The 23,925-nt window shown below is 50.8% G+C and overlaps 3 protein-coding genes across 54 annotated transcripts in view; 2 read left to right on the top strand and 1 right to left on the bottom strand.

Annotated features, from left to right (window-relative positions):
• Positions 1 to 23,925, top strand: part of PIN1 (peptidylprolyl cis/trans isomerase, NIMA-interacting 1) — a 429,836-nt gene that overhangs the window by 397,298 nt on the left and 8,613 nt on the right. For 18 of the 50 annotated variants that reach the window (XM_050770786.1, XM_050770790.1, XM_050770827.1 and 15 more), the window contains exons 2-3: positions 17,763 to 17,847; positions 21,317 to 21,529. In XM_050770786.1, the coding sequence (XP_050626743.1) occupies positions 17,790 to 17,847; positions 21,317 to 21,529 (271 nt within the window). In that variant the 5' untranslated portion in view covers positions 17,763 to 17,789. Of the gene's footprint in view, positions 1 to 39; positions 44 to 76; positions 81 to 778; positions 783 to 1,157; positions 1,162 to 7,650; positions 7,655 to 7,967; positions 7,972 to 12,763; positions 12,768 to 17,503; positions 17,508 to 17,762; positions 17,848 to 21,316; positions 21,530 to 23,925 lie in introns of those variants that run through there. The other 32 variants (XM_050770798.1, XM_050770809.1, XM_050770796.1 and 29 more) reach the window with 13 other exon arrangements.
• Positions 4,859 to 23,925, bottom strand: part of LOC126942872 (NADH dehydrogenase [ubiquinone] 1 alpha subcomplex subunit 3-like) — a 157,180-nt gene continuing 138,113 nt past the window's right edge. For both annotated transcript variants that reach the window (XM_050771000.1, XM_050770999.1), the window contains exon 2: positions 4,859 to 5,188. In XM_050771000.1, coding sequence (XP_050626957.1) covers positions 4,928 to 5,182 — 255 coding nt within the window. In that variant the 5' untranslated portion in view covers positions 5,183 to 5,188 and the 3' untranslated portion in view covers positions 4,859 to 4,927. The remainder of the gene's footprint in view (positions 5,189 to 23,925) is intronic.
• On the top strand, positions 7,666 to 10,222 carry UBL5 (ubiquitin like 5). 2 transcript variants are annotated; one of them, XM_050770998.1, is made up of 5 exons: positions 7,666 to 7,770; positions 8,108 to 8,174; positions 8,371 to 8,454; positions 8,617 to 8,654; positions 10,069 to 10,222. In XM_050770998.1, exons 2-5 carry the CDS (start codon positions 8,119 to 8,121, stop codon positions 10,110 to 10,112), a joined length of 222 nt encoding a protein of 73 aa, XP_050626955.1. In that variant the 5' UTR covers positions 7,666 to 7,770; positions 8,108 to 8,118; the 3' UTR covers positions 10,113 to 10,222. The 2 variants fall into 2 exon arrangements, with proteins under 2 accessions (XP_050626955.1, XP_050626953.1); XM_050770996.1 differs by having other exon boundaries at positions 7,687 to 7,770; positions 8,108 to 8,454.

Genomic DNA, 23,925 nt, shown 5'->3' with positions numbered 1-23,925 from the left:
CGGACCCAAGTCCGGAAGGCGGGGCTGGGGCGAGGTTAGGGGGCGGGGCTAGAGACGAGGACCAAGCCCGGAAGCCGGGGCGAGGCCTAGGTGGGGCTGCAGACGAGAACCACGCCTGGAAGGTGTGGCTAGGGCGGGACGAGGCTTGCGGGGCCGGGAGAGGTCCGGACAACCGCTGGAAGGCGAGGCTGGGGCGGGACGATACCCTGGGGGCGGGGATGGCGACAAGGACCTAGCCGAGAAGACGTAGTCGGGACTGCAAAGGACATGATTTCATTATCTTTTCTTTCTTTTTTTTTTTTAATTTTGAGACAAGGTCTCGCTCTGTCACCCAGTCTGGAGTGCAGTGGCGAAATTACAGCTCACTGCAGCCTTAACCTCTGGGGCTCAAGTGATCCTTCCACCTCAATCTCCCGAGTAGCTGGGACTGTAGGGGCATGCCAACACGCCCGGCTAATTTTTGTTTCGTTTTTTGAGATGAAGTCTTGCTCTGTCACCCAGGCTGGAGTGCAGTGGCACAATCTCGGCTCACTGCAACCTCCGCCTCCCAGGTTCAAGTGATTCTCCTGCCTCAGCCTCCGGGGTAGCTGGGACTACAGGCGCCAGCCATTATGTCCGGCTAATTTTTGTATTTTTAGAGATGAGGTTTCACTATATTGGCCAGGCTGGTCTCGAACTTCTGACCTCAAGTGATCCACCTGCCTCAGCTTCCCAGAATGCTGGGATTACATGTGTGAGCCACCACGCCTGGCTAATTTTTGTATTTTTTTGTAGAGCCGGGGTTTTGCCACGTTGCTCAGGCTGGTCTTCAACTCCTGGGCTCAAGAGGTTCTTCCTGCTTCAGCCTCCCAAAGTGCTAGGATTACAGGCATGAGCCGCCATGCCCAGCTGCTTGCATTCTTTTTTATGGCTGCATTATGTGTGTCTTCTTGGCTTGTTGCCTTCCTATTATCAGACTGAATTCTGGGGTGGCAGATGGGACTTGTGCACCCCAGCTCTGCTGAGGTGCTCAGATAGTGGGGGGAGGAAACTCCTATGCACCTGCCTCCACCCCTAAGATTACTTCCCTTCTTGTGAACTCTGGCAGGGGAAGGGGAGTTCCTTTAAGTTTGGCAGAACCCAGATGTCCCTTCCCCGCCATCCCCACTCAGTTACAGGGGGTTCCTGCACCACCAGCATACAGGGCTAGAGGGAGGGAAGTAGTCAGGTGAGAGAAAAAGAAACCCACATACAAGCCTTCCTCTGGACCAGGAACCCAGGAAACAAGAGTGTAGAAGGGGCCTGCCCAGCTTGCTCCTTGGGTCTTGACCCAAAACTTCACCTTCTGGAAAGTATCCCCCCCGCCCCCTGCCAAGGAAAGCAGCTCTGAGAACAGATCTTCCTACAGCAGGCCAGGTCTCCATGTGCAACCACAGCAGTGAGTCTTCACCAATACCTTGCAGTAGCTCTGATGAATGTGTAGCTACTCGGGAGGCTGAGGCAGGAGAATAGCGTGAACCCAGGAGGCGGAGCTTGCAGTGAGCCGAGATCGCACCACTGCATTCCAGCCTGGGCGACAAAGCAAGACTCCGTCTCAAAAAAAAAAAAAAAAAAAAAAAAAAAAAATTAAAGACCTGGAGAAAGTGGGGCCTTCAAGCAAAAGCTAGAAGGTAAAACAAAGTCCTTAAGACCCCGCCTGGGTTTCCTCAGAACTTAAGAGTTCATTTAAAATAATGGAGACATTCTTACATACCTTGCAAACCTTGTACCAGGATCCACTTTATTTTTTTTTTAATTTATTTTCTTTTCTTTATTATTTTGACACGGAGTTTTGCTCTCGTTGCCCAGGCTGGAGTGCAATGGCGCAATCTTGGCTCCCTGCAACCTCCGCCTCCCGGGTTCAATCGATTCTCCTGCCTCAGCCTTCCAAGTAGCTGGGATTTAAGGCATGTGCCACCAAGCCCAGCTAATTTTGTATTTTGAGAAGAAATGGGGTTTCACCATGTTGGTCAGGCTGGTTTTGAACTCCTGACCTCAGGTGATAGGTGATCTGCCCGCCTCGGCCTCCCAAAGTAGTGGGATTACAGGCGTGAGCCACTGTGCCCGACCTTTTTTTCTTTTTTTGAGAGAGAGTCCCAGGCTGTCCCCCAGGCTGGAGTGTAGTGTGATCTCGCTCACTGCAACCTCCATCTCCCAAGTTCATGTGATTCTTGTGCCTCAACCTCCCAGGTAGCTGAAACTACAGACGTGTGCCACCACACCTGGCTAATTTTTAAATTTTTAGTAGAGACGGGGTTTTGCAATGTTGCCCAAGCTGGTCTCGAACTCCTGACCTCAGGTGATCTACCACCTTGGTCTCCCAGTGCTGGGATTGCAGGTGTGATGTAATGGCACCTGGCCCCATTTTCCTCTTCCCTCAGCAGTACTCCTCATCCCTTTCCCAACTCCTCGCCCCACAGCTCAGCACCAAGACCCTGTGCTTGGCGGATCTTTGAATCCAGCACTGAGAAATTAGAACATTTTGAAAAAGCAAACATTTCCTTTTCCACCCCCGGTGATTACAAAAGTAACATATGTTCAGTGTCAGAAATCTGGAAAAACACCACGAAGTGGGAAAATTAGGCCGGGTGTGGTCGCTCATGCCTGTAATTCCAGCACTTTGGGAGGGTCACTTGAGGCCAGGAGTTTGAGACCAGCCAGGGCAACATAGTGAGACAGTGTCCCTCCAAAAAGTAAAAAAATCAGCCAGGCATGGTGATGCACACCTGAAGTCCCAGGAGGTGAGTCCTCTGGAGTCCAGGAATTGGAGGCTGCAGTGAGCTATAATTGTGCCATGCACTCCAGCCTGGGTGACACAGCAAGACACTGTCTCAAAAAAAAAATTAAAAAAAAAAGAAGGGAGAATGAGACTCTCAGTAATCCTACCATGCTACCATGCAGTGGTAACTATAGTCAATGCTTGCGTGACCCAGTATTTGTTTTCTTTTTGTTTGTTTTTGAGATGGAGTCTTGCACTATTACCCAGGCTGGATCTTGACTCCCTGCAAACTCCACCTCCCAGGTTCATGCCATTCTCCTGCCTCAGCCTCCCCTCCTGGGACTACAGGCGCCTGCCACCACACATGGCTAATTTTTTTGTACTTTTAGTACAGACGGGGTTTCACTGTATTAGCCAGGATGGTCTTGATCTCCTGACCTCATCATCCACCCACCTCGGCCTCCCAAAGTGCTGGGATTACAGGCATGAGCCACCGCGCCCGGCCCAGTATTTCTTTGTTTTCAAACAGAGTTTCACTTTGTTGCCCAGGCTGGAGTGCAGTGGCACGATCTCCGCTCACTGCAACCTCTGCCTCGCAGGTTCAAGTGATTCTCCTGCCTCAGCCTCCTGACTAGCTGGGATTACAGACGCCCACCACATTTTTGTAGTTTTAGTAGAGATGGGGTTTTGCCAATTGGCCAGGCTGGTCTCAAACTCCTGACCTGAAGTGATCCACCCGCCTTGACCTCCCAAAGTGTTGGGATTATAGGTGTGAGTCACTGTGCCTGGCCGTGACCCAGGATTTCTAAGAGAATGCAAGTATGTGCTGCTTCTAAACTTCCTCAGGCACCTCAGCCCCCTCAGCTCACTTTTGACCTTCCAATCTGTTTTGTCCTGGCTGGAGTCTCCCCAAAAGCAGAGGCAGGGGAGTTCCCACAAAGGAATGCCCTAAATCATCCCAAGACGGGACCAGTGGGGATTTCAAGAAAACACCAATTACCAGAGCAATCAGTCCAAAGCATTTATTAGGGAAACTTACAGAGTACTCCAACAATCATCAAGACAGGAAAGAAAAGGGTGTTCTACCGAGGTACAGCTGCAGCTAGGGGTCAGGAAATGGAGTTCAGATGCACAAGTCAGCATGTCTGGTTTCCATTTGAGTAATGGGCCACCTGCTGGTCTGGCAGGTGTCAGCTTGACCAAAACAGGATTGTAGATTCTTTCCCTGGGATGGGGCGTTCCACAACTTTGGTTTTATATTTAGATTTTCTTTTTTTGGTTTGGTTTCGTTTGGAGACGGGAGTCTCACTGTGTCTCCCAGGCCGGAGTGTAGTGGCGTGACCTCAGCTCACTGCAACCTCTGCCCCCTGGGTTCAAGAGAACTCTCCTGCCTCAGCCTCCCAAGTAGCTGGGACTACAGATGCATGCCGCCATACCTGGCTAATTTTTTTGTATTTTAGTAGAGACGGGGTTTCACCATGTTGCCCAGGCTGGTCTCCAACTCCTGAACTCATGCAATCCGCCTGCCTTGGCCTCCCAAAGTGCTAGGATTACAGGTGTGAGCCACCACGCCTGGCCTATATTTAGATTTTCAAGGCCAGTTTCTGGAATTTTTAAGCAAAGTACACAGGTTAAACATTATGAGACCTTAGAATAGAAAAACAGAAGAGAGGCTGGGCATGGTGGTTCATGCCTGTAATCCCAGCACTTTGGGAGGCCAAGGCCAGCGCATCACCTGAGGTCGGGAGTTCGAGACCAGTCTGACCAACATGGAGAAACCCCGTCACTACTAAAAATACAAAATTAGCTAGGCGTGGTGGTGCATGCCTGTAATCCAGGGAGTTTCTCTTGTTGCCCAGGCTGGAGTGCAATGGCACTATCTCGACTCACTGCAACCTCCACCTCTCTGGTTCATGCAATTCTTCTGCCTCAGCCTCCCGAGTAGGTGGGATCACAGGCATGCACCACCACGCCAGGCTAATTTTGTATTTTTAGCTGAGATGGGGTTTCTCCATGTTGGTCAGGCAGGTCTTGAACTCCTGGCCTCAGGTGATCTGCCCACCTCAGCCTACCAAAGTGCCAGAAACAGGCTTGAGCCACCGCGCTGGCATTGGAGAATTCTTTTTTTTTTTTGGTTTTCACATTTTTATTGGGAGCCGTGGGAGGGGCCGCCTCTGTCAGTGAAGGTGCTCACAGTTTCTTCAGCCACTCCAGGCTGGGGCCCTGAGGGTCCTGGGGGTGGCTGGGCACGTCCGGCACGTTCTCATCATCACGGACGGGCACTGGGTAGTTGTAGGGCGTGGCCTCATTGATCATGATGGAGTACTTGAAGTAGGGGCTGAATGAGGGCATAATTATAGCGAGGCCCCCGATGACAAAGGACGCGACCAGCACTGGCTCCTTGTCCCAGGCATTCTTGAGGAAGGCGCTGAGCCTCGCAGCCATCTTGGTCTCCGGCATTGGAGAATTCTTAAACCATTGTAGCAGTATAGTTCAACAATAGTAAAAGGTGGTTTTAGTCTCTGGATCCTGCCATTCAAAAGCAAATGATAGGCCGGGCATGGTGGCTCACGCCTGTAATCCCAGCATTTTGGGAGGTTGAGGTGGGCAGATCACTTGAGGTCAGCAGTTCGAGACCAGCCTGGACAACATGGTGAAACCCTGTCTTTACTAAAAATACAAAAAATAGCTAGGCGTGGTGGTGCGTGCCTGTAATTCCAGCTACTCAGGAGGCTGAGGCAAGAGAATCGCTTGCACAAGGGAGGCAGAGGTTGCAGTGAGCTGAGTTTGTTCCACTGCACTCCAGCCTGGGCAACAGAGCAAGACTCTGTCTCAAAAAAAATTGAGACACAGCCTCGCTCTGTTGCCCAGGATGGAGTGCAGTGGCGCAATCTCAGCTCACTGCAACCTCCACCTCCAGTGTTCAAGTGATTCTCCTGCCTCAGTCTCCCAAGTAGCTGGGATTACAGGTGCCCGCCACCACACCTGGCTAAATTTTTTTTTTTGAGACGGAGTCTCGCTCTGTCGCCCAGGCTGGAGTGCAGTGGCGCGATCTCGGCTCACTGCAAGCTCCGCCTCCCGGGTTCATGCCATTCTCCTGCCTCAGCCTCCCGAGTAGCTGGGACTACAGGCGCCCACAACCGCGCCCAGCTAATTTTTTGTATTTTTAGTAGAGACGGGGTTTCACCGTGGTCTCGATCTCCTGACCTTGTGATCCGCCCGCCTCGGCCTCCCAAAGTGCTGGGATTACAGGCGTGAGCCACCGCGCCCGGCTTTTTTTTTTTTTTAAAGTAGAGACGGGGTTTCACCATGTTGGCCAGGCTAGTCTCGAACTCCTGACCTCGTGATCTGCCCACCTTGGCCTCCCAAAGTGCTGGGATTACAGGCATGTCCTTAACCTTGTCTACATAAACCTGTCAATTGATTGAGACCTGTCTCAGATACTTTTTGGCTTACAAATTGACTGAATTGAGGAAGGAAGGCCCTTGTCTCACCAGCCCTCGCAAACCTGGAATCTGGTACGGAGTGCTCCCCAAAGATATAGATGCAGGAGACTGTGCAATTGTCCAAAGTTTCCAGTTACCTTGCAGGCATTTAAGGTTGGTGACTGACAGTGAGGCAGGAGAACAAAGAAAATGAAGCAGAAGAAGAGCAAAGGGAATTAAACGTTGGATAAAGGGCAAAATAAGTAAAACCAGAAAGCAGAAGCAAGGTGAAGGGGCGGGTGAGCAAGAAGCAAGATAAATGGCAGAAGCTGAGGAGACAAAACAAAAGGAAGATTAAAAACTGAGTAAAAATCCCATGGCCAGGGAAATCAGGACCAAACCAGTAAGGAACAGCTCTTTAGGCATAAGCATGCGCATTAAACACAAAAAGTATCCTTAACGTAAGGATAACCAGCTCATTAGCGCTCATGCATATGGACGGCATATCATGCAGGTACTTAAAATTATGGAATGAAGACGACCCTCAAGCGCACAGGGGCCAAAGTAACTAAGCAACACACCTATCATTCAAAAAGGTAGACACTGGCTACAGATTAGGCAGCCTTGGGAAAAGAAGAAAAGCCTGGCTAACATGGTGAAACATCATCTCTACAAAAACTACAAAAATTAGCCGGGCGTGGTGGCGGGCGCCTGTAATCCCAGCTACTCGGAAGGCGAAGGCTGCAGTGAGCCGAGACCGCACCATTGCACTCCAGCCTGGGCAACACAGCGAGACTACGTCGGGAAAAAAAAAAAAAAAGACCCAAACTACACCAAGCTGGGGCTGATCTTATCTCGCAGAGGTCACTCCGCTCTCCCCTCCGAGAGTGGAATACTGTGCTTAATAAACTTGCTGCTTTGCTATCTCTGTGTGACTCGTTCAAATTTTTGTTCGGGGCACCAAGAGCCTGCAACTGTGCGGTAACAGCAGCTATTGGGCAGCGTAGAGTCTAGTCCAGGATCCAGCTTCGCCTATTGACTGGAGTCCGCATCCCGGGGGAATGCGATGGCCAGAGGGCAGAGGTGAGCAAAATGCTCAAGACGCCCAGCCCTGAATGAACCCAGGGGGTCAGAAGGGATGACTGCAGAATTCGCTCCCCCTACTCCCTCCGCCCTCGCTCCTAGTACCCGCATAAAGAGGCTTCGGGCCCCCACCCCCGGGACCCTCTGGTGTCCCACCATGTGACCAAGTCTCCCTGCAACAATGACTTAAAAAGAGCTGGGGCCAGCGCCGGACCTCTGGCTCTCGCTCCACGCCCTTTCCCCGGCCCCACACCCGCCAAGACCCCCCTCTGTACCCCACGCGCCTACCGCAGGCGTCCCCCTGCCAAGCCTTGGGTCACGGAAACCGTACTTGTGAACCGCAAACACACAACAGAATGCAGACCCGGAAGAACCTGAGCCAGTGTTGACCACACCGCCTGGCTAGGGGCGGGACTTCCGGCCCCGCATTTTTACTTCCGCTTCTGGTTCCCAGCGTCAACTGCAGCCGGGGTTCTGCGCTCGGGTGAGGAGCTAGTGGCGTCGGCAGGTTCGAGGCGATTCGAGGTGAGGGGGTCAAGCGGAGAGGCTCGGAGTTGGGGAAAGCTGTCGCGACCCAGCCACCCAGGGTCTGGGGTCGGTGGGAGGTGAGGCCAGGGAGTTTTGTGTCAGGGCATTCAGGCGTCGAGAAGGGGCGGATGCGCGGCTGCCTGGGGTTCGCGGCCCTGGGACAGGGGACTTGGCCTGGGAGTATTCGAGTGCGGGGGGTTGGGAGCAGAACGGAAGGCTCAGTAACCGAGAATTTTAGGGCCTGGGACTGGGAGACTTGTAGGCTGGGGCTTCTGGGTCTGGGAGACGCCCGAAGCTCTGATTTTGCTACTTCCCACCCCACTGCTCTGTGTAGCTCCAGCTAGGATGATCGAGGTTGTTTGCAACGACCGTCTGGGGAAGAAGGTCCGCGTTAAATGCAAGTATCCACTGGCAGCCGAGAGGCAGAGGTACTCGCAGGGGTGCTTGGCGTGAGGCAGGCAACTCAATCTGTTGTCGGATGGTTTTAGTTAAACCCGGGAGAGGGGGCGGATGGGGTCCTGGCAGATGGTATTCAGCCCTGGAATGTCCTCTTCCTCGTTCTACCGCTCGCATTTGCCTTAACTCCTCTGCGCCCAGCACGGATGATACTATCGGGGACCTTAAGAAGCTGATTGCAGCCCAAACTGGCACCCGTTGGAACAAGATTGTCCTGAAGAAGTGGTGAGTGCAGCAGTAGAGCCACTGGGTGGACTGGACTAGGCCGGAAGGTTTTGGTTTGGGGGAGCGCTGCAAGCAGCCCTTTGCTTAGGCTGGGCTACCTCATTCGGCCTCCAGGCTGAAGAGCCTACTTAGCCTTATCTCTGAAATGTCTCTTTTCCTTAGGTACACGATTTTTAAGGACCACGTGTCTCTGGGGGACTGTATCCTTTGTGTGACTTCTTGAGGAAGCATCTACATACCCAGCCTCGGTTATCTTCGTTCCAAACTAAAGTCTGCATGAGATAATGTTTATTAAGTGTTTAACTTAGTACGTGGCACATGGTGAGCACTTAGAAAGTGGGAGCTAGGCTGGGCGCGGTGGCTCACGCCTGTAATCCCGGCACTTTGGGAGGCCGAGGTAGGCAGATCATAAGGTGAGGAGATCGAGACCATCCTGGCTAACACGGTGAAACCCCGTCTCTACTAAAAAATACAAAAAAATTAGCCGGGCATAGTGGCGGGCGCCTGTAGTCCCAGCTGCTCGGGAGGCTGAGGCAGGAGAATGGCTTGAACCGGGGAGGCGGAGCTTGCAGTGAACCGACATCGTGCCACTGCACTCCATCCTAGGCAACATAGCGAAGACTGTCTCAAAAAAAAAAAAAAGAAGAAGAACATGGGAGCTATGTAATTATTTGGTTGGGGAGAGGGTAGTTGGTGAAAGTTTGACTTCAAGTTCAAAATATTTATTACTGACCTCCACCTGAGTGCTGGACAGTAGGTCAGGGTGGGGTGAGACTTAGGTATATCTATTGTGCAGAAGGAACAGAAACTTTTTGAATTTTTATTTTATTTATTTTTTTGAGACAGTCTCGCTCTGTTGCCCAGGCTGGAGTGCAGTGGCGCGGTCTTGGTCCACTGCAACCTTCACCTCCCGAGTTCAAGCAATTCTGCCTCAGCCTCCCAAGTAGTTGGGATTACAGGCCTGTGCCACCACTCCTTGCTAGTTTTTGTATTTTTAGTAGAGATGGGGTTCTGCCACATTTTCCAGGCTAGTCTCGAACTCCTGGCCTCAAGTGATCCTCCCGCCTCGGCCTCCCAAAGTGCTAGGATTATAGCCATGAGTCACTACACTTGGCCTAGAAGGAACAGAAACTTTTTTTTTTTTGAGATGGAGTTTTGCTGTTGTTGCCCAGGCTGGAGTACAGTGGCACAATCTTGGCTCACTGCAGCCTCTACCTCCTGGGTGTAAGCGATTCTCCTGTCTCAGCCCTCCAAGTAGCTGGGATTACAGGTGCCCACCACCACACCCAGCTAACTTTTTTGTATTTTTAGTAGAGATGGGTTTTCACTGTGTTTAAACATCACAGTGTTGGCCAGGCTGGTCTCAAACTCCTGACATCAAGTGATCCACCTGCTTCAGCTTCCCAAAGTGCTGGGATTACAGGCGTGAGCCACTGCACCCAGCCAGAAATTTTTTGGTAAAGTTTCAGTTCTCTCCAAATAAAAATGGCCTGGTCCAAAATGGGCTTCCTTAGCCCTGAACTGAGACCTCAGGCCACCCTGACCCAGCTGTGAATGGATGAGAGGGGTGGGGATGGAAGCCAGAGTCAGGATTCCTTAACACCTTTCCTTCAGATGAAATCCACGATGGGATGAACCTGGAGCTTTATTACCAATAGATGAGAATCCTCATCTTCCTGCTGCCCTGCTCTCCTTTCCCATCCTCATCCCCCACACTGGGATAGATGCTTGTTTGTAAAAACTCACCTTAATAAAGACTTAGATGTTGCTTTGTTGCTGTCTCTTTGCATGAGAGCTGTCTAGTGATGGATGGATTGGTCGCTGTTAGGTCATCACTGCACCATCAGTATGTACCTGCTGAAATAAGAGCTCCAGATCAACTGGATCCATGAGGGCAGAGTAGACCAGCAGGCTGGGAGTCTGTGTAGGAGCCCAGAGAGAGCTCTGGGGTTTGCTGTGGGTGTCTGAAGGTCAAGAGACGCTGGGATTATTATCACCCTAATAGACCAAAGAGCCTCCAGGTCATGACAGTAGATGGAATTGTTAGGAATTAAGATTCTGAAATCACACAGACCTGAGGAGGTATAGATGAGTTTAAAGCATGTTTAAACATCCACAGTTCCTGGCACCATTTTTTTTTTAAGACAGGGTCTTGCTCTTTCACCCAGGCTGGAATGCAGTGGTGCGATCATAGCCCACTGCAGCCCTGAAGTGGACTCACACAGTCCTCCTGCATCAGCCTCCCAAGTAGCTGGGCGGTGTGTACCACCATGCCTGCTAAAACTTTTTTATTTTTATTTTTTTTTGAGACAGAGTCTCGCTCTATCACCCAGGCTGGAGTGCAGTGCAAGCTCTGCCTCCTGGATTCAAGCAATTCTCCTGCCTCACTTGAGTGCTGGGATTACATACCATGTAAAATTTTTTGTAGAGACAGGGTATCCCTGTGTTGCCCAGGATGGTCTTGAACTCCTGACCTCAGACGATCGTCCAGCCTTGGCCTCCCAAAGTACTGAGATTATAGGTGTGAGCCATCATGCTTGGCCCTGGCACTTCTTTTCAAGACAAAAATAACGTGATAGCAGACAGTGTGGCACTATAAGTGTGGCTACGTGAGCTCAGCCTCAAGAGTCAGACCAACTAGATTTGAATTTTTTTTTTTTTTTTGAGATGGAGTCAGCCCAGGCTGCAGTGCAGTGGTGCGATCTCCGCTCACTGCAAGCTCCGCCTCCCGGGTTCACGCCATTCTCCTGCCTCAGCCTCCCGGGTAGCTGGGACTACAGGTGCCCACCACCACACCCGGCTAATTTTTTGTATTTTTTTTATAGAGACGGGGTTTCACCGAGTTAGCCAGGATGGTCTCGATCTCCCGACCTCGTGATCCGCCTGCCTCGGCCTCCCAAAGTGCTGGGATTACAGGCATGAGCCACTGCACCCGGCTTAGATTTGAATTTTCTTTTTTTTTTTGAGACGGAGTCTCGCTCTATCGCCCAGGCTGGAGTGCAGTGGCCGGATCTCAGCTCACTGCAAGCTCCGCCTCCTGGGTTCACGCCATTCTCCTGCCTCAGCCTCCCGAGTAGCTGGGACTATAGGCGCCCGCCACCTCGCCCGGCTAGTTTTTTGTATTTTTAGTAGAGACAGGGTTTCACCATGTTAGCCAGGATGGTCTCGATCTCCTGACCTCGTGATCCACCCGTCTCGGCCTCCCAAAGTGCTGGGATTACAGGCTTGAGCCACCGCGCCCAGCTACATTTGAATTTTGATTGATCCTTAGCATGTAATCCTTTTGTCTCAGCCTCCTGAGTAGCTGGAAGTTATAGGTGCATGCCACCACGCCCAGCTAATTTTTTTAGTAGAGCTGGGGTTTCACCATGTTAGCCATGATGGTCTCGATCTCCTGACCTCGTGATCTGTTCGCCTCAGCCTCCCACAGTGCTGGGATTACAGGCGTGAGCCACTGCGCCCAGCCCTGAATTTCTTATTTCTTTATACCACTCCTCCCACCAGTGGTGAGCATTAATACATTTAAGTGACTCTAGAAACTTTCTGAAATGACCTAGAGTTTTCATCATACGGGGATAATCATATGTTCTGTAATATTTATATGCCATTCCACAGTTTGCTTTTCTATGCTTTATTTTTTTTAATTATTATTTTTGATTATTATTATTTTGTGAGATGGAGTTTTGCTCTTTTTGCCCAGGCTAGGGTGCAATGATGCAATCTCGGCTCACTACAACCTCTGCCTGCCAGGTTCAAGCGATTCTCCTGCCTCAGCCTCCCAAGTACCTAGGACTACAGGCAGGAGCCACCACACCTGGCTAATTTTTTGTATTTCCAGCAGAGATGGGGTTTCACCATGTTGACCAGGCTAGTCTCAAACGCCTGAGCTCAAGTGATCCGCCCGCCTTAGCCTCCCAAGGTGCTGGGATTACAGGTGTGAGCCCTTAGGCCAGCCATGATTTAGCAATTTTGAAACTACTTTTGTAGGTCTGGGCATATGGGCCCATGTAATACACACAAACAGGGTTGAACAAATAAGAGAGCTGGGTGTCTCACTGTGGAGAAGGAAGTTACAAATAAAACAGGAGATGGGAGTGCTTAAAATGAACCTTGTAGGATTGGATTTGGAGGCATCAGTCTGAATTCAAGGTTTTTGTTTAATAGATATATTAGTACCTATAGATGTGTGTATACATATATATATATTTCCTTGCTCTGTCCACTTCGAGGGACCAGAAACAGTGACACTCCAGTAGCAGTGAGCACCCACCCTGAAACATAAAGAGAACACTAGTGGGATAACAGGACCGGGGGTGGAATTTGTGGTTTAGTTAATAGTATTATATTGATATTGGTCTCTTAGTGTTGATAATTATATTATGGCAGGGTTTCTGAGCTTTGGCATTGTTGACCTTTTTGGGTTGGATTTTTTTTTTTTTTTTTTGAGACAGAGTCTCGCTGTGTCACCCAGGCTGGAGTGCAGTGGCACGATCTTGGCTCACTGAAACCTCCACTCCCTGGGTTCAAGCAATTCTCCGCCTCAGCCTCCCGAGTAGCTGGGATTACAGGCGCCTGCCCACGCCTAGCTAATTTTTGTATTTTTAGTAGAGATGGGTTTTGACCATCTTGGCCAGGCTGGACTTGAACTCCTGACCTCGTGATCCACCCACCTTGGCCTTCCAAAGTGCTGGGATTACAGGCGTGAGCCACTGTGCCCGGCCTTTTTTTTTTTTTTTTTTTTTTTTTTTTTTTTGAGACAGTCTCATTCTGTCACCCAGGCTGGAGTGCAGTGGGAAGCTTATGGCTAATTGCAGCCTCTTAACTCCTAGACTCAAGATCTTCCCACCTCAGCCTTCCAAGTAGCTGGGATTACAGGCACGTGCCACCACACCCAGTGAATTTTTGTAGAGATGGGGTCTTGCCATATTGCCCAGGCTTGTCCCAGACTCCCGGTTCAAGCAATCCTCCTGCCTTGGCCTTCCAAAGCCCTGGATTACAGGTGTGAGCCACCACGCCCAGCCCTTGGGTTGGATAATTCTTTTGGTTGGGGCTGTGCCTTGCAGGATGTTAGCAGCATCCTTGGCATATAATACTAAATGCCAGTAGCCAGTAGCATCTCCTGCTCCAAAATGTCTGAAGATATTGTAATAACCAAAAATGTATCAAGATGTTGCCAAATGTCCCTTGGGAAACAAAGTCCCTACTGGTTGAGAATTTTGTTCTATTATTTATTTAAGACACTAATATTACGGAAGGCTGGGTGAAGCGTACATGAAAACCCCACTGTTTTTCTAACTGCCCATGTCTAAAATTATTTTTTTAAAAAAGTATCTTTTTGCCCAGGTGCAGTGGCCAAAATCCCAGCACTTTGGGAGGCCGAGGTGGGTGGATCACCTGAGGTCAGGAGTTCGAGACCAGCCTGACCAACATGGAGAAACCCCATCTCTACTAAAAATACAAAATTAGCCGGGCATGGTGGCGCATGCCAGTAATCCTCGCTACTCAGGAGGCTGAGGCAGGAGAATTGCATGAACGAGGGAGGTGGAGGTTGCAGTGAGTCGAGATAGTGCCACTGCACTCCAGCCTGGGCAACAAGAGCAAAACTCCGTCTCAAAAAAAAAGTGTATTTTTATTATGCTAATACATGCTTGTAAAAAATGTTCTATTGGCCGGGCGCGGTGGCTCAAGCCTGTAATCCCAGCACTTTGGGAGGCCGAGGCGGGCGGATCACAAGGTCAGGAGATCGAGACCACAGTGAAACCCCGTCTCTACTAAAAATACAAAAAAAAATTAGCCGGGCGCGGTGGCGGGCGCCTGTAGTCCTAGCTACTCAGGAGGCTGAGGCAGGAGAATGGCGTGAACCCAGGAGGCGGAGCTTGCAGTGAGCCGAGATCGCGCCACTGCACTCCAGCCTGGGCAACAGCGTGAGACTCCGTCTCAAAAAAAAAAAAAAGTTCTATTAAAACTTACGCTTTTTTTTTTTTGAGACAGAGTCTCGCTCTGTCACCCAGGTTGGAGTGCAGTGGTGCGATCTCGGCTCACAGCAAGCTCCACCTCCTGGGTTCATGTCTTTCTCCTACCTCGGCCTCCCGAGTAGCTGGAATTACAGGCTCCCTCCACCATGCTCAGCTAATTTTTGTATTTTTTGTAGAGACAGGGTTTTACCATGTTGGCCAGGCTGGTCTTGAACTCCTGACCTCAGGTGATCCTCCCGCCTTGGCCTCCCAAAGTGCTGGTGTGAGCCACCACGCCCAGCCTAAAACTTAAATTCTTAATTTCTTCCTTCACCTGCATCTCCAGTGATAGTCATTAACATATTGGAAAGAATCCAGAAGTTTTTAGTGATATAAATCTATAGTTTTTATATAATTGTGATAATTACATATTATTTTTATTTATTTATTTATTTATTTATTTATTTAATTTTTGAGATAGAGTCTCGCTCTGTCGCCCAGGCTGGAGTGCAATGGCATGATCTTAGCTCACTGCAACCTCTGCCTCCCGGGTTAAAGCGATTCTGCCTCAGCCTCCCAAGCAGCTGATGGGACTACAGGCACGTGCCACCACACAGGGCTAATTTTTTGTATTTTTAGTAGAGACGGGGTTTCACCATGTTAGCTAAGATGGTCTCGGTTTCCTGACCTTGTGATCTGCCTGCCTCGGCCTCCCAAAGTGCTGGGATTACAGGCGTGAGCCACTGTGCCTGGCATATTATTTATTTTTTAACAGGTAATTGATAATTATATATAATTTAATACTCATACTGTTCAGCAGCTTGCTTTTTATGCTTTATATCTTTGATATCTTTCTATAAGTGATCTCTTCGTAAATTTCCTTTGCTTTGGTTTTGTTGTTCTTTCTTTTTTTTTTTTCTTTTTTTTTTTCTTTTTTTCTTTTTTTTTTTTTTTTTTTTTTTTTTTTTTTCTTTTTTTTCAGCCCAGAGGTCTTTTATTTATTTTTTTTTTTTAACACCTATTATGCCATGAATTCATAGGGAATAGGTTACAGCAGCTCAGGCTCCTTCCCATTGGTTCTCACAAAGTGTGCTTCTCTGGGTGGAGCAGGCTGGCGCTTCAGTTGAACCCAGGTACCTTTCTCTTTGGCTTCTTTTTCTGATCATTTTCCTTCACGCGTTTCAGGAAGCTATCTCTGCTCTTAGAATGCTTAATGTGCTCAATACGTACATTAATTCTCTTGGCAAGAATCTTGCCCTTAACTTGTTTGTTTACAACAATGCCAACAGCATGCTGGGTAACGTTGTAGACTCTCCCAGTTTTGCCATGGTAACACTTGTGGGGCATTCCTTTTTGAACGGTACCCATTCCCTTGATGTCTACGATATCACCTTTCTTATAGATTCGCATATACGTGGCCAAAGGAACAACTCCATGTTTTCTAAAAGGCCTAGAGAACATATATCGGGTGCCTCTCCTCTTTCCCTTTGTGTTCGTCATTTTGGCAAATTACTGGAAGATGGCGGTTCCGGCCGAAAGGCTGTTCTTTCATACATACTATAATTGCTGTACCATATTATGACTTGCTTTTTCACCCGGCAGACAATACCAGTTAACACTACATATCCTAGGTATGGGCCAGGCACTGTTTTTTGTTTTTGGAGGTGGGTTTTTTTTTTTTCTACATGGGGTCTTGCTCTGTCAACCAGACTGGAGTGCAGTGGCATAATCACAGCCTCACTGCACCCTCGACCTCTGAGGCTCAAGCTATCCTCCCACTTGAGCCTCCTGAGTAGCTGAGATTACAGGTGCGCCACCACACTCGCCTTTTTTTTTTTTGAGATGAAATCTCGCTCTGTTGCCCAGGTTGGAGTGCAGTGGCACAATCACGGCTCACTGCAACCTCTGCCTCCCAGGTTCAAGTAATTCTTCTGTCTCAATCTCCCGAGTAGCTGGGATTAAAGGTGCCCGCTACCACGCCTGGCTAATTTTTGCATTTTTAGTAAAGACAGGGTTTCACCATGTTACCAGGCTGGTCTTGAATTCGACTTCAGGTTGTCTGCCCGCCTCGGCCTCCCAAAATGCTGGGATTACGGGTGTGAGCCACCGAGCCTGGCTTGAGTGCTTTATGTGGATTAATTTATTTAATCTTCACATCAAACAGAAGGATGTATTATTGCTTATCCCCACTTTGCAGATTGGGAAACCAAAGTACAGAGTAACATTAAGTAATCAGTTCAAGGTCACATAGCAAGTGGCAGTGCCAGGCTTTAAACCCAAGTCTGGCTCTAGACTTCTCTTAGCCTTCTACTGCATCCTGCATCTAATTTGTTGTGGGCAGTTTTCCCTGAGTTCACTTCACTCAGCCTCATTCTTTTTAGCGGTCACATAGGGTTCTATGCTAGGTGAACTGTAGTTGAACTGTTTGCTGTCAGCGTCTTCAACTCCCATATCTACCCACAGTTCCCGAACCCTGGGTCCCAAATACCTCCTCTGTGTCCCACGGGCTCTGCAGACTCTATTTTAAGTTGGCTAAAACTGAGCTCATCTCCTCCCACCTGCACCTCCTCCATGTTCTTATATGAATGTCAATGTCGGCACCCACTGGTCACCCAGGATGGAGGAAGGAGCCAGACTGCGAAGGAATAAGGGAAGTAAGCAGGTTCCAAAAGATGTGGAAGGCGTTTGGGTCCAGAGCCTAGGGAAAAGTTTGGCCCTGCAAAAAATAAAAGAGGCTGGGTTAGCTTTGGACATCTGGGGAAACAGGTGGAATGAGGGAGGATGGAGGAGCCAAATTTAAGCATCGGGCACTTAGGTGCTCATCTCCAAGGCAACTGCATTGCTATGGCAACAGCAGAGGCAGCACCGCCCCGCCCAAGTACCACCTCGACCGCCGTTACCTCCGCAGCAGCCAGACGCTTCCGCATGAGAGGGCTGGGGGCTTGCGGACCTTCGGGAACGGCTCAGGAAGGCGGGAGTTGCTGCTGCATTAGCCAATCCATAAGCTCTGTCCCGCCTGGGTGGGCTCTGCGGCGAGGCGCGCCAAGAAGGGGTCGGGAGTTTTTTGGCGCTCGCTAAAGGGCGTTGAGAAGGGCGGGGCCGCGTCGCTTCGGACCACTCAGGAGCCGAGGAGAGCGAGTGGGCGGAGCCAGGCTGAGGCTGGCCGGGGGCGGGGCAAAGGGATAACGTGGGAGGGTCCGCCCAACCTCTCTTCTACCCAATAGAAGGCCAGAAAGCCAATCCGGACGGTTGGGGCGTCCAATGGGCGTTGCCGCGAGGCCCCGTTGCAGAGCGCGTCTAGCCAATAGGCAGCGGCGGCGGGCGGGCGCGGGCGACCGGCGGCGCGGCTGAGGCGGAGCAGGCGCTGCGGCAGGAGGGAAGATGGCGGACGAGGAGAAGCTGCCGCCCGGCTGGGAGAAGCGCATGAGCCGCAGCTCAGGTGCCGCGGGGGTCGGGGCTGGGGCGGGACCGCGCGGGCCCGCGTAAGCAGGGCTCGAGCTCACCTCTTGGGCGCGGCGGCAGCGGTGCCTCCCTCCTGTGGGGTCCTGGCTCCTCCGCGTCGTACCCGGGGTAACGGCCCCGGCCCGCCCTGTTGTGGGGACTGCGAGCCTCAGGAGCCGCCGGGAAGCCAAAGGAAGCTGAGGCAGGGGGCTGGGCGGGTGAGGGTCCGGGAAGTCCGGGGCGATGGCCCTGGCCCTGCCGGCCCGGCTGATACCTCTCGGCCTAATGCACCTGACGCCCCCGGGGGACGTCTCTGCACCTTGCTGGGCCCGGGGGCACCCCTGGGAAGGGGACACTCCAGTACCCTGCAAAGGGCATAGGGTGTTGCCCGACCTCGGGTCCACAACCTACCCCTGCTAACACCCCTACCGTGTACACCTAATGCTGAGTCTGCGACATCGCCGGTGACATTCTGCCAGACGATGGCCCCTGTGCTTAGGCCCGATTTAACGGTTAGCCACAATGATAATATTGCCAGTAACAGGGCACGTTTGTCTCTGTGTCAAGCGCTTTAAGTTCTCTCTGAATTGCCACAACTCTGGGAGCCAGATAGTTATTACTTCCTTTCTTACCAGCAAGGAAACTGAGGCCAGAAAACTGAAGGAACTCGTCCAAGATCATTCCAGGGGCTGGGGGTTGGATTAGGACCTAGGCAGTTTGCCTCCAGATCCCCCCGCCCGTGTCACAGCAAACTCCTGAGTAGCAGGCCCAGCATCTGTGGGCAGGTCGCGAGTCACTCTGCTGCCTCCAGAGCCCATAGCAATCGCATTTGCAGTAATAATTCTCCTTGGTTGAGTGCCAGGTTCTGGTGAACGCTTTGGATACATGGACTCTCCTCATTAACCCCGTGAGGTTTGATCTCCTTATTCTCTAGTCCCCATTTTTCAGATGAGAAAACTGAGGTGCAGAGAGATAGAGCCCATTGCCAAGGTTTTAGAGTGAGTCCGTAGCTCAGCTGCATTTGCCCCTGGAGCCCGTGCTCTGGCCCATTCTGCTCTAGCCCTGGCCTGTGGCTGGGACCTCCAGCATAAACCGGATGCTCTGCCCAGCCCTGGGCCCATTTCTGCTGTGTCTGCTCGGTTCAACCCTGATGACTTCCTTTATGGGCGACACTCCATGTCACCCAGGCGAACTGTCAGCCTTTGGAGTGGCACCCAGTAGGGTCTTTACTTCCAGCTTCTTGTTCACAGTATTCACTCCTTCATACCCCTCACTCCCTGGGTAACATCTGGCCACCAGTAATGCTGGTTCCTAGCTCTGCAACACTGTGCACGGTGTAGTAGCTAAGAGCAGAGCTTTCAGGTGTGAAGTACCTGAGTACAGTTCCTCCCTCCCCCTTTATGTGCCTGGAACAGAGTAATGTTACTCATTGCTGCCATTCCCAGAGATGCAGAAGGTGAGGCCTCCATTTTGTCGTCTATACAATGGAGATAATAAAGGCTATCCCACTCTTAATGTGTGCCAGTTTCTGTCCTAGGCATTTTGCAGATGTGTAAGCTTATTTGGTGCTTTCTTCTTCTTTTTTCTGGAGATGGTCTCACTGTGTGGCTCCGGCTGCAGTGCAGCCTCTGCCTCCCAGGCTTAAGCAGTCCTCCCACCTCAGCCTTTCAAGTAGCTGAGACCACAGGCATGTACCACCACCCATGGCTAATTTTTTATTTTTTATTTATTTACTTCTATTTATTTATTTATTTTGAGACAGAGTCTCACTCTGTCGCCCAGGCTGGAGTGCAGTGGCATGATCTTGGCTCACTGAAGCCTCCGCCTCCCGGGTTCAAGTGATTCTCCTGCCTCAGCCTGCTGAGTAGCTGGCATTACAGGTGCCTGCCACCACATCTGCCTAATTTTTGTATTTTTAGTAGAGACGAGGTTTCACCATGTTGGCCAGACTGGTCTTGAACTCCTGACCTCAGGTGATCCACCTGCCTCAGCCTCCCAAAGTACTGAGATTATAGGCCTGAGCCACTGAGCCCAGCCAGCCTGTTTTTTGGTTTGTTTTTGTTTTTTCTGAGACAAGAGTCTCACTCTTGCACCCAGGCTGGAGTGCAGTGGCATGATCTTGGCTCACTGTAGCCTCCGCCTTCCAGATTTAAACAATTCTCCTGCCTTAGCCTCCCGAGTAGCTGGGATTACAGATATATACCACCACACCCGGCTAATGTTTGTTTGTTTGTTTGTTTGAGGTGGAGTTTCGCTTTTGTTGCCCAGGCTGGAGTGCAGTGGCACAATCTCAGCTCACTGCAACCTCCACCTCCCAGATTCAAGTGATTCTCCTGCTTCAGCCTCCCCAGTAGCTGGGATTACAGGTGCCCGCCACCATGCCCGGCTCATTTTTTATATTTTTAGTAGAGATGGGGTTTCACTGTGTTGGCCAGGCTGGTCTCGAACTCCTGACCTCAGGTGATCCTCCCGCCTCAGCCTCCCAAAGTGCTGGTGCAGGCATGAGCCACTGTGCCTGGCCAATGTTTGTTTTTGTTTGTTTGTTTGAGATGGAGTCTTGCTCTGTCGCCTAGGCTGGAGTGCAGTGGCGCGATGTCAGCTCACTGCAACCTCTGCCTCCCGGGTTCAAGCGATTCTCCTGCCTCAGCCTCCCGAGTAGCTGGGACTACAGGTGTGTGCCTCTATGCCCGGCTAGTTTTTTTTATTTTTAGTAGAGATGGGGTTTCACCGTGTTAGCCAGGATGGTCTCGATCTCCTAACCTCATGATCCACCCGCCTCAGCCTCCCAAAGTGCTGGGATTACAAGTGTGAGCCACAGCACCTGGTCCAATGTTTGTATTTTTAGTAGAGATGGGGTTACACCATGTTGACCAGGCTGGTCTCAACCTCCTGACCTCAGGTGATCCACCCCACCTTGGCCTCCCAAAGTGCTGGGATTACAGGAGAGAGCTACGACGCTTAGCCCTTTTTAAATTTTTAAAAAATTATTATTTAGTCCTTTCAATGACCCTAAGGTAGGAACTGTTATCTCCATTTTACAGGTGAGAACGCTGAGGCCCAGGGAAGGTAGATCACATTTGAACGCAGATTCAGATTTGAATTCAGGTGGTCTGCCTGCTGAGTGCATGCTTCGAGTCAACTTCCTGTCCCCCAGCTTCCTCTCTTCCATCACCCTGGGTTATTTTCCTCCTTGAAGTTATCGGGGATTGATGTTATCCTGTGTTTTGTTTGCTTGTTTAGCACCTGTCTGTTCTCACCTAGAATGTTAGCTCTATAAGGGTAGGGACTGTATCCTGCCACATTGGCTCATGTCTGGAGAGCCTGTGGCACATGGTGAACACGCCATGGATTTGTTGAATGAAGGCACCCCCTGCAAGCCAGGCCCTTACCCTGGCTTCTGGCTGTGGGCTCAGGTGGTGTCATGGGAGCACAACCCTAGCTGAATTCCCACCTGCCCTCCCCTCCAGGCCGAGTATACTACTTCAACCACATCACTAACGCCAGCCAGTGGGAGCGGCCCAGCGGCAACAGCAGCAGTGGTGGCAAAAACGGGCAGGGGGAGCCCGCCAGGGTCCGCTGCTCACACCTGCTGGTGAAGCACAGCCAGTCAAGGCGGCCCTCGTCCTGGCGGCAGGAGAAGATCACCCGGACCAAGGAGGAGGCCCTGGAGCTGATCAACGGTGAGCAGGGCAAGGGCAAAGGCTTGGGAGGGGATCTTCTCCCAGGTGGGCCTTTGTAGAAGTCACACCAGACCCTTCACCCCAGCTTGCTCAGCTACCAGGCGTTGGTGTTGGCCAACACCAAAACACCAGTGCATGACATGACCCTGACCTTCACAGCAGCCATTCTCTTTCCTTTCCATCTGGCATTTCAGGGTGAGCCAGGTAGGGGCAGAGGACCCAGCCTGGGGACTGGCAGACCTGGGTTCAGGTAGTACTGTGCCTCTGTGAACTCTGTGACCTCTGAGAGGGGACTCATGTCACCTCCCCTAGACTCAGCTTTCTCTGTAAAATGGGCATCCTCTGAGGACCATTGTGAAAGTTCAAGGGAATAAGGCAATGCATTTTGCCCAGTGGGCCCTCAGTCTGTGGGAACTGTTGTCAATAGTAATATCATCCAGTAGGGGCCCGAGTCACAAACATAGGTGGGTCCAGAGAGAGTGGTCAGAAAGGTAGTGAGTGCGTGCAGGGTGCGGTGGCTCACACCTGTAATCCCGGCACTTTGGGAGGCCTTGGAGGGCAGATCACCTGAGGTCAGGAGTTCGAGATTAGCCTGGGCAGTATGGTGAAACTTTGTCTCTACTAAAAATACAAAGATTAGGCAGATGTGGTGGTGCGTGCCTGTAATCCCAGCTACTCGGGAGGCTGAGGCAGGAGAATTGCTTGAACCCGGGAGGCGGAGGTTGTAGTGAGCCGAGATCGCACCACTCCACTCCAGCCTGGGCAGCAAAGCAAGGCTCCATCTCAGAAAAAAAAAACGAAAGAAAGAAAGGTAGTGAGTGCCAGCAGAGCTAGTGAGTTAATTCTGACCTAAGGGAGGAAGCTATTCCCTGCTCTGTTCTGTGTTTCCTCTGCAGTCTGGCACTGGGGTGGCAAACTTTAAAGGCCAGATGGTAAATATTTTAGGTTTCGTGGGCCATGCAGTCTCTGTCAGCTCTGCTTTGTAACTGGATGGCAGTCATAACCAATATGTAAGCAAGCACATGGTCATGGCTGTGTGCCAAGAAAACTTTATTATTTACAAAATCAGGGAGGATTTGGCCTGCAGGCCATCATTTGCAGAGCCCTGTGTAAAGCTGTCCAGTTTGGCTGCCACTCACCACATGTACTATTTCCATGTAAATTAATTAGAATTACCATTCAGATGCAGTGGCTTACACCTCTGATCCCAACACTTTGGGAGGCCAAGGCGGGAGGATCACTTAAGCCCGGGAGTTTGAGACCAGCTTGTGCAACATAGCAAAACCCTGTCTCTACAAAAAATACAAAAATTAGCTGGACGTGGTGGTATATGCCTATAGTGCCAGTTACTCAGAGAACTGAGGTGGGAGGATCCCTTGAGCCCAGGAGGCAGAGGTTGTAATGAGCCGAGATCATGCTACCGCACTCCAGCCTGGGTGACAGAGCGAGACCCTGTCTCAAAAATAAATAAATAAGATAATATCAAAAATTGGTTTCTCAGTTGCACTGGTCATACTTTAGCTGGTGGCTGCCATCTTCGACAGCGGGAATATAAAACACATTTCCATTCTTGGCCGGGCATGGTGGCTCACGCCTGTAATCCCAGCACTTTGGGAGGCCGAGGTGGGTGGATCACGAGGTCAGGAGATTGAGACCATCCTGGCTAACATGGTGAAACCCCGTTTCTACTGAAAATACAAAAAAATTAGCTGGACGTGGTGGCAGACACCTGTAGTCCCAGCTACTTGAGAGGCTGAGGCAGGAGAATGGCATGAACCTGGGAGGTGGAGCTTGCAGTGAGCTGAGATCGCACCACTGCACTCCAGCCTAGGCAACAGAGCGAGACTCCATTTCAAAAAAAAAAAGACAATTTCCATTCTTGCAGGAAGTTGTGTCTGACAGCCTTTCTCAGAGTCCCCAGAACCTCCTGGGCTATCCCTACTCCAAACAACCCATCCCTCAACCATGCCCAGACAGCCTGGGTTGCTATGCAGCTCTGCCGGGTCCTGGCTGTGTGATCTTGAGCAAGTTACTTAACATCTCTGGGCCTCAATCTTTTTCTCCTTCTTCTTTTGAGACAGGATCTTGCTGTGTCATAGCTCACTGCAGCCTCAACCTCCTTGGGATCAGGTGATCCTTCCACCTCAGCCTCCCAAGTAGCTGGGACCGCAGGCTCATAACACCACACCTGGCTGATTTTTGTATTTTTAGTAGAGAGAGGACTTCACCATGTTGCCCAGGATGGTCGCAAACTCCTGGGCTTAAGTGATCCTTCCACCTCAGCCTCCCAAAGTGCTGGGATGACAAGCATGAACCACCGCTCCCGGTCGTCAAGTCTTTCATTTATAAAATTAGTATTAGAATAATAGGACCCACCTCCCAGGGTAGTTGTGAGG

The sequence above is a fragment of the Macaca thibetana genome, chromosome 19, assembly GCF_024542745.1.
Source record: "Macaca thibetana thibetana isolate TM-01 chromosome 19, ASM2454274v1, whole genome shotgun sequence".
Classification (NCBI taxonomy): domain Eukaryota; kingdom Metazoa; phylum Chordata; class Mammalia; order Primates; family Cercopithecidae; genus Macaca; species Macaca thibetana.
The sequence above is the reverse complement of the archived record's forward strand: the minus strand, read 5'-3'. Positions and strand labels throughout refer to the sequence as shown.

Excerpts from the sequence above, each read along its gene's own strand:
- UBL5 (XM_050770996.1), top strand. The coding sequence starts at position 8,252 with ATGGTTTTAGTTAAACCCGGGAGAGGGGGCGGATGGGGTCCTGGCAGA. Across the intron at positions 8,455-8,616 it reads AAGATTGTCCTGAAGAAGTG|GTACACGATTTTTAAGGACC; the intron begins GTGAGTGCAGCA and ends TCTTTTCCTTAG. Across the intron at positions 8,655-10,068 it reads CCACGTGTCTCTGGGGGACT|ATGAAATCCACGATGGGATG; the intron begins GTATCCTTTGTG and ends CCTTTCCTTCAG.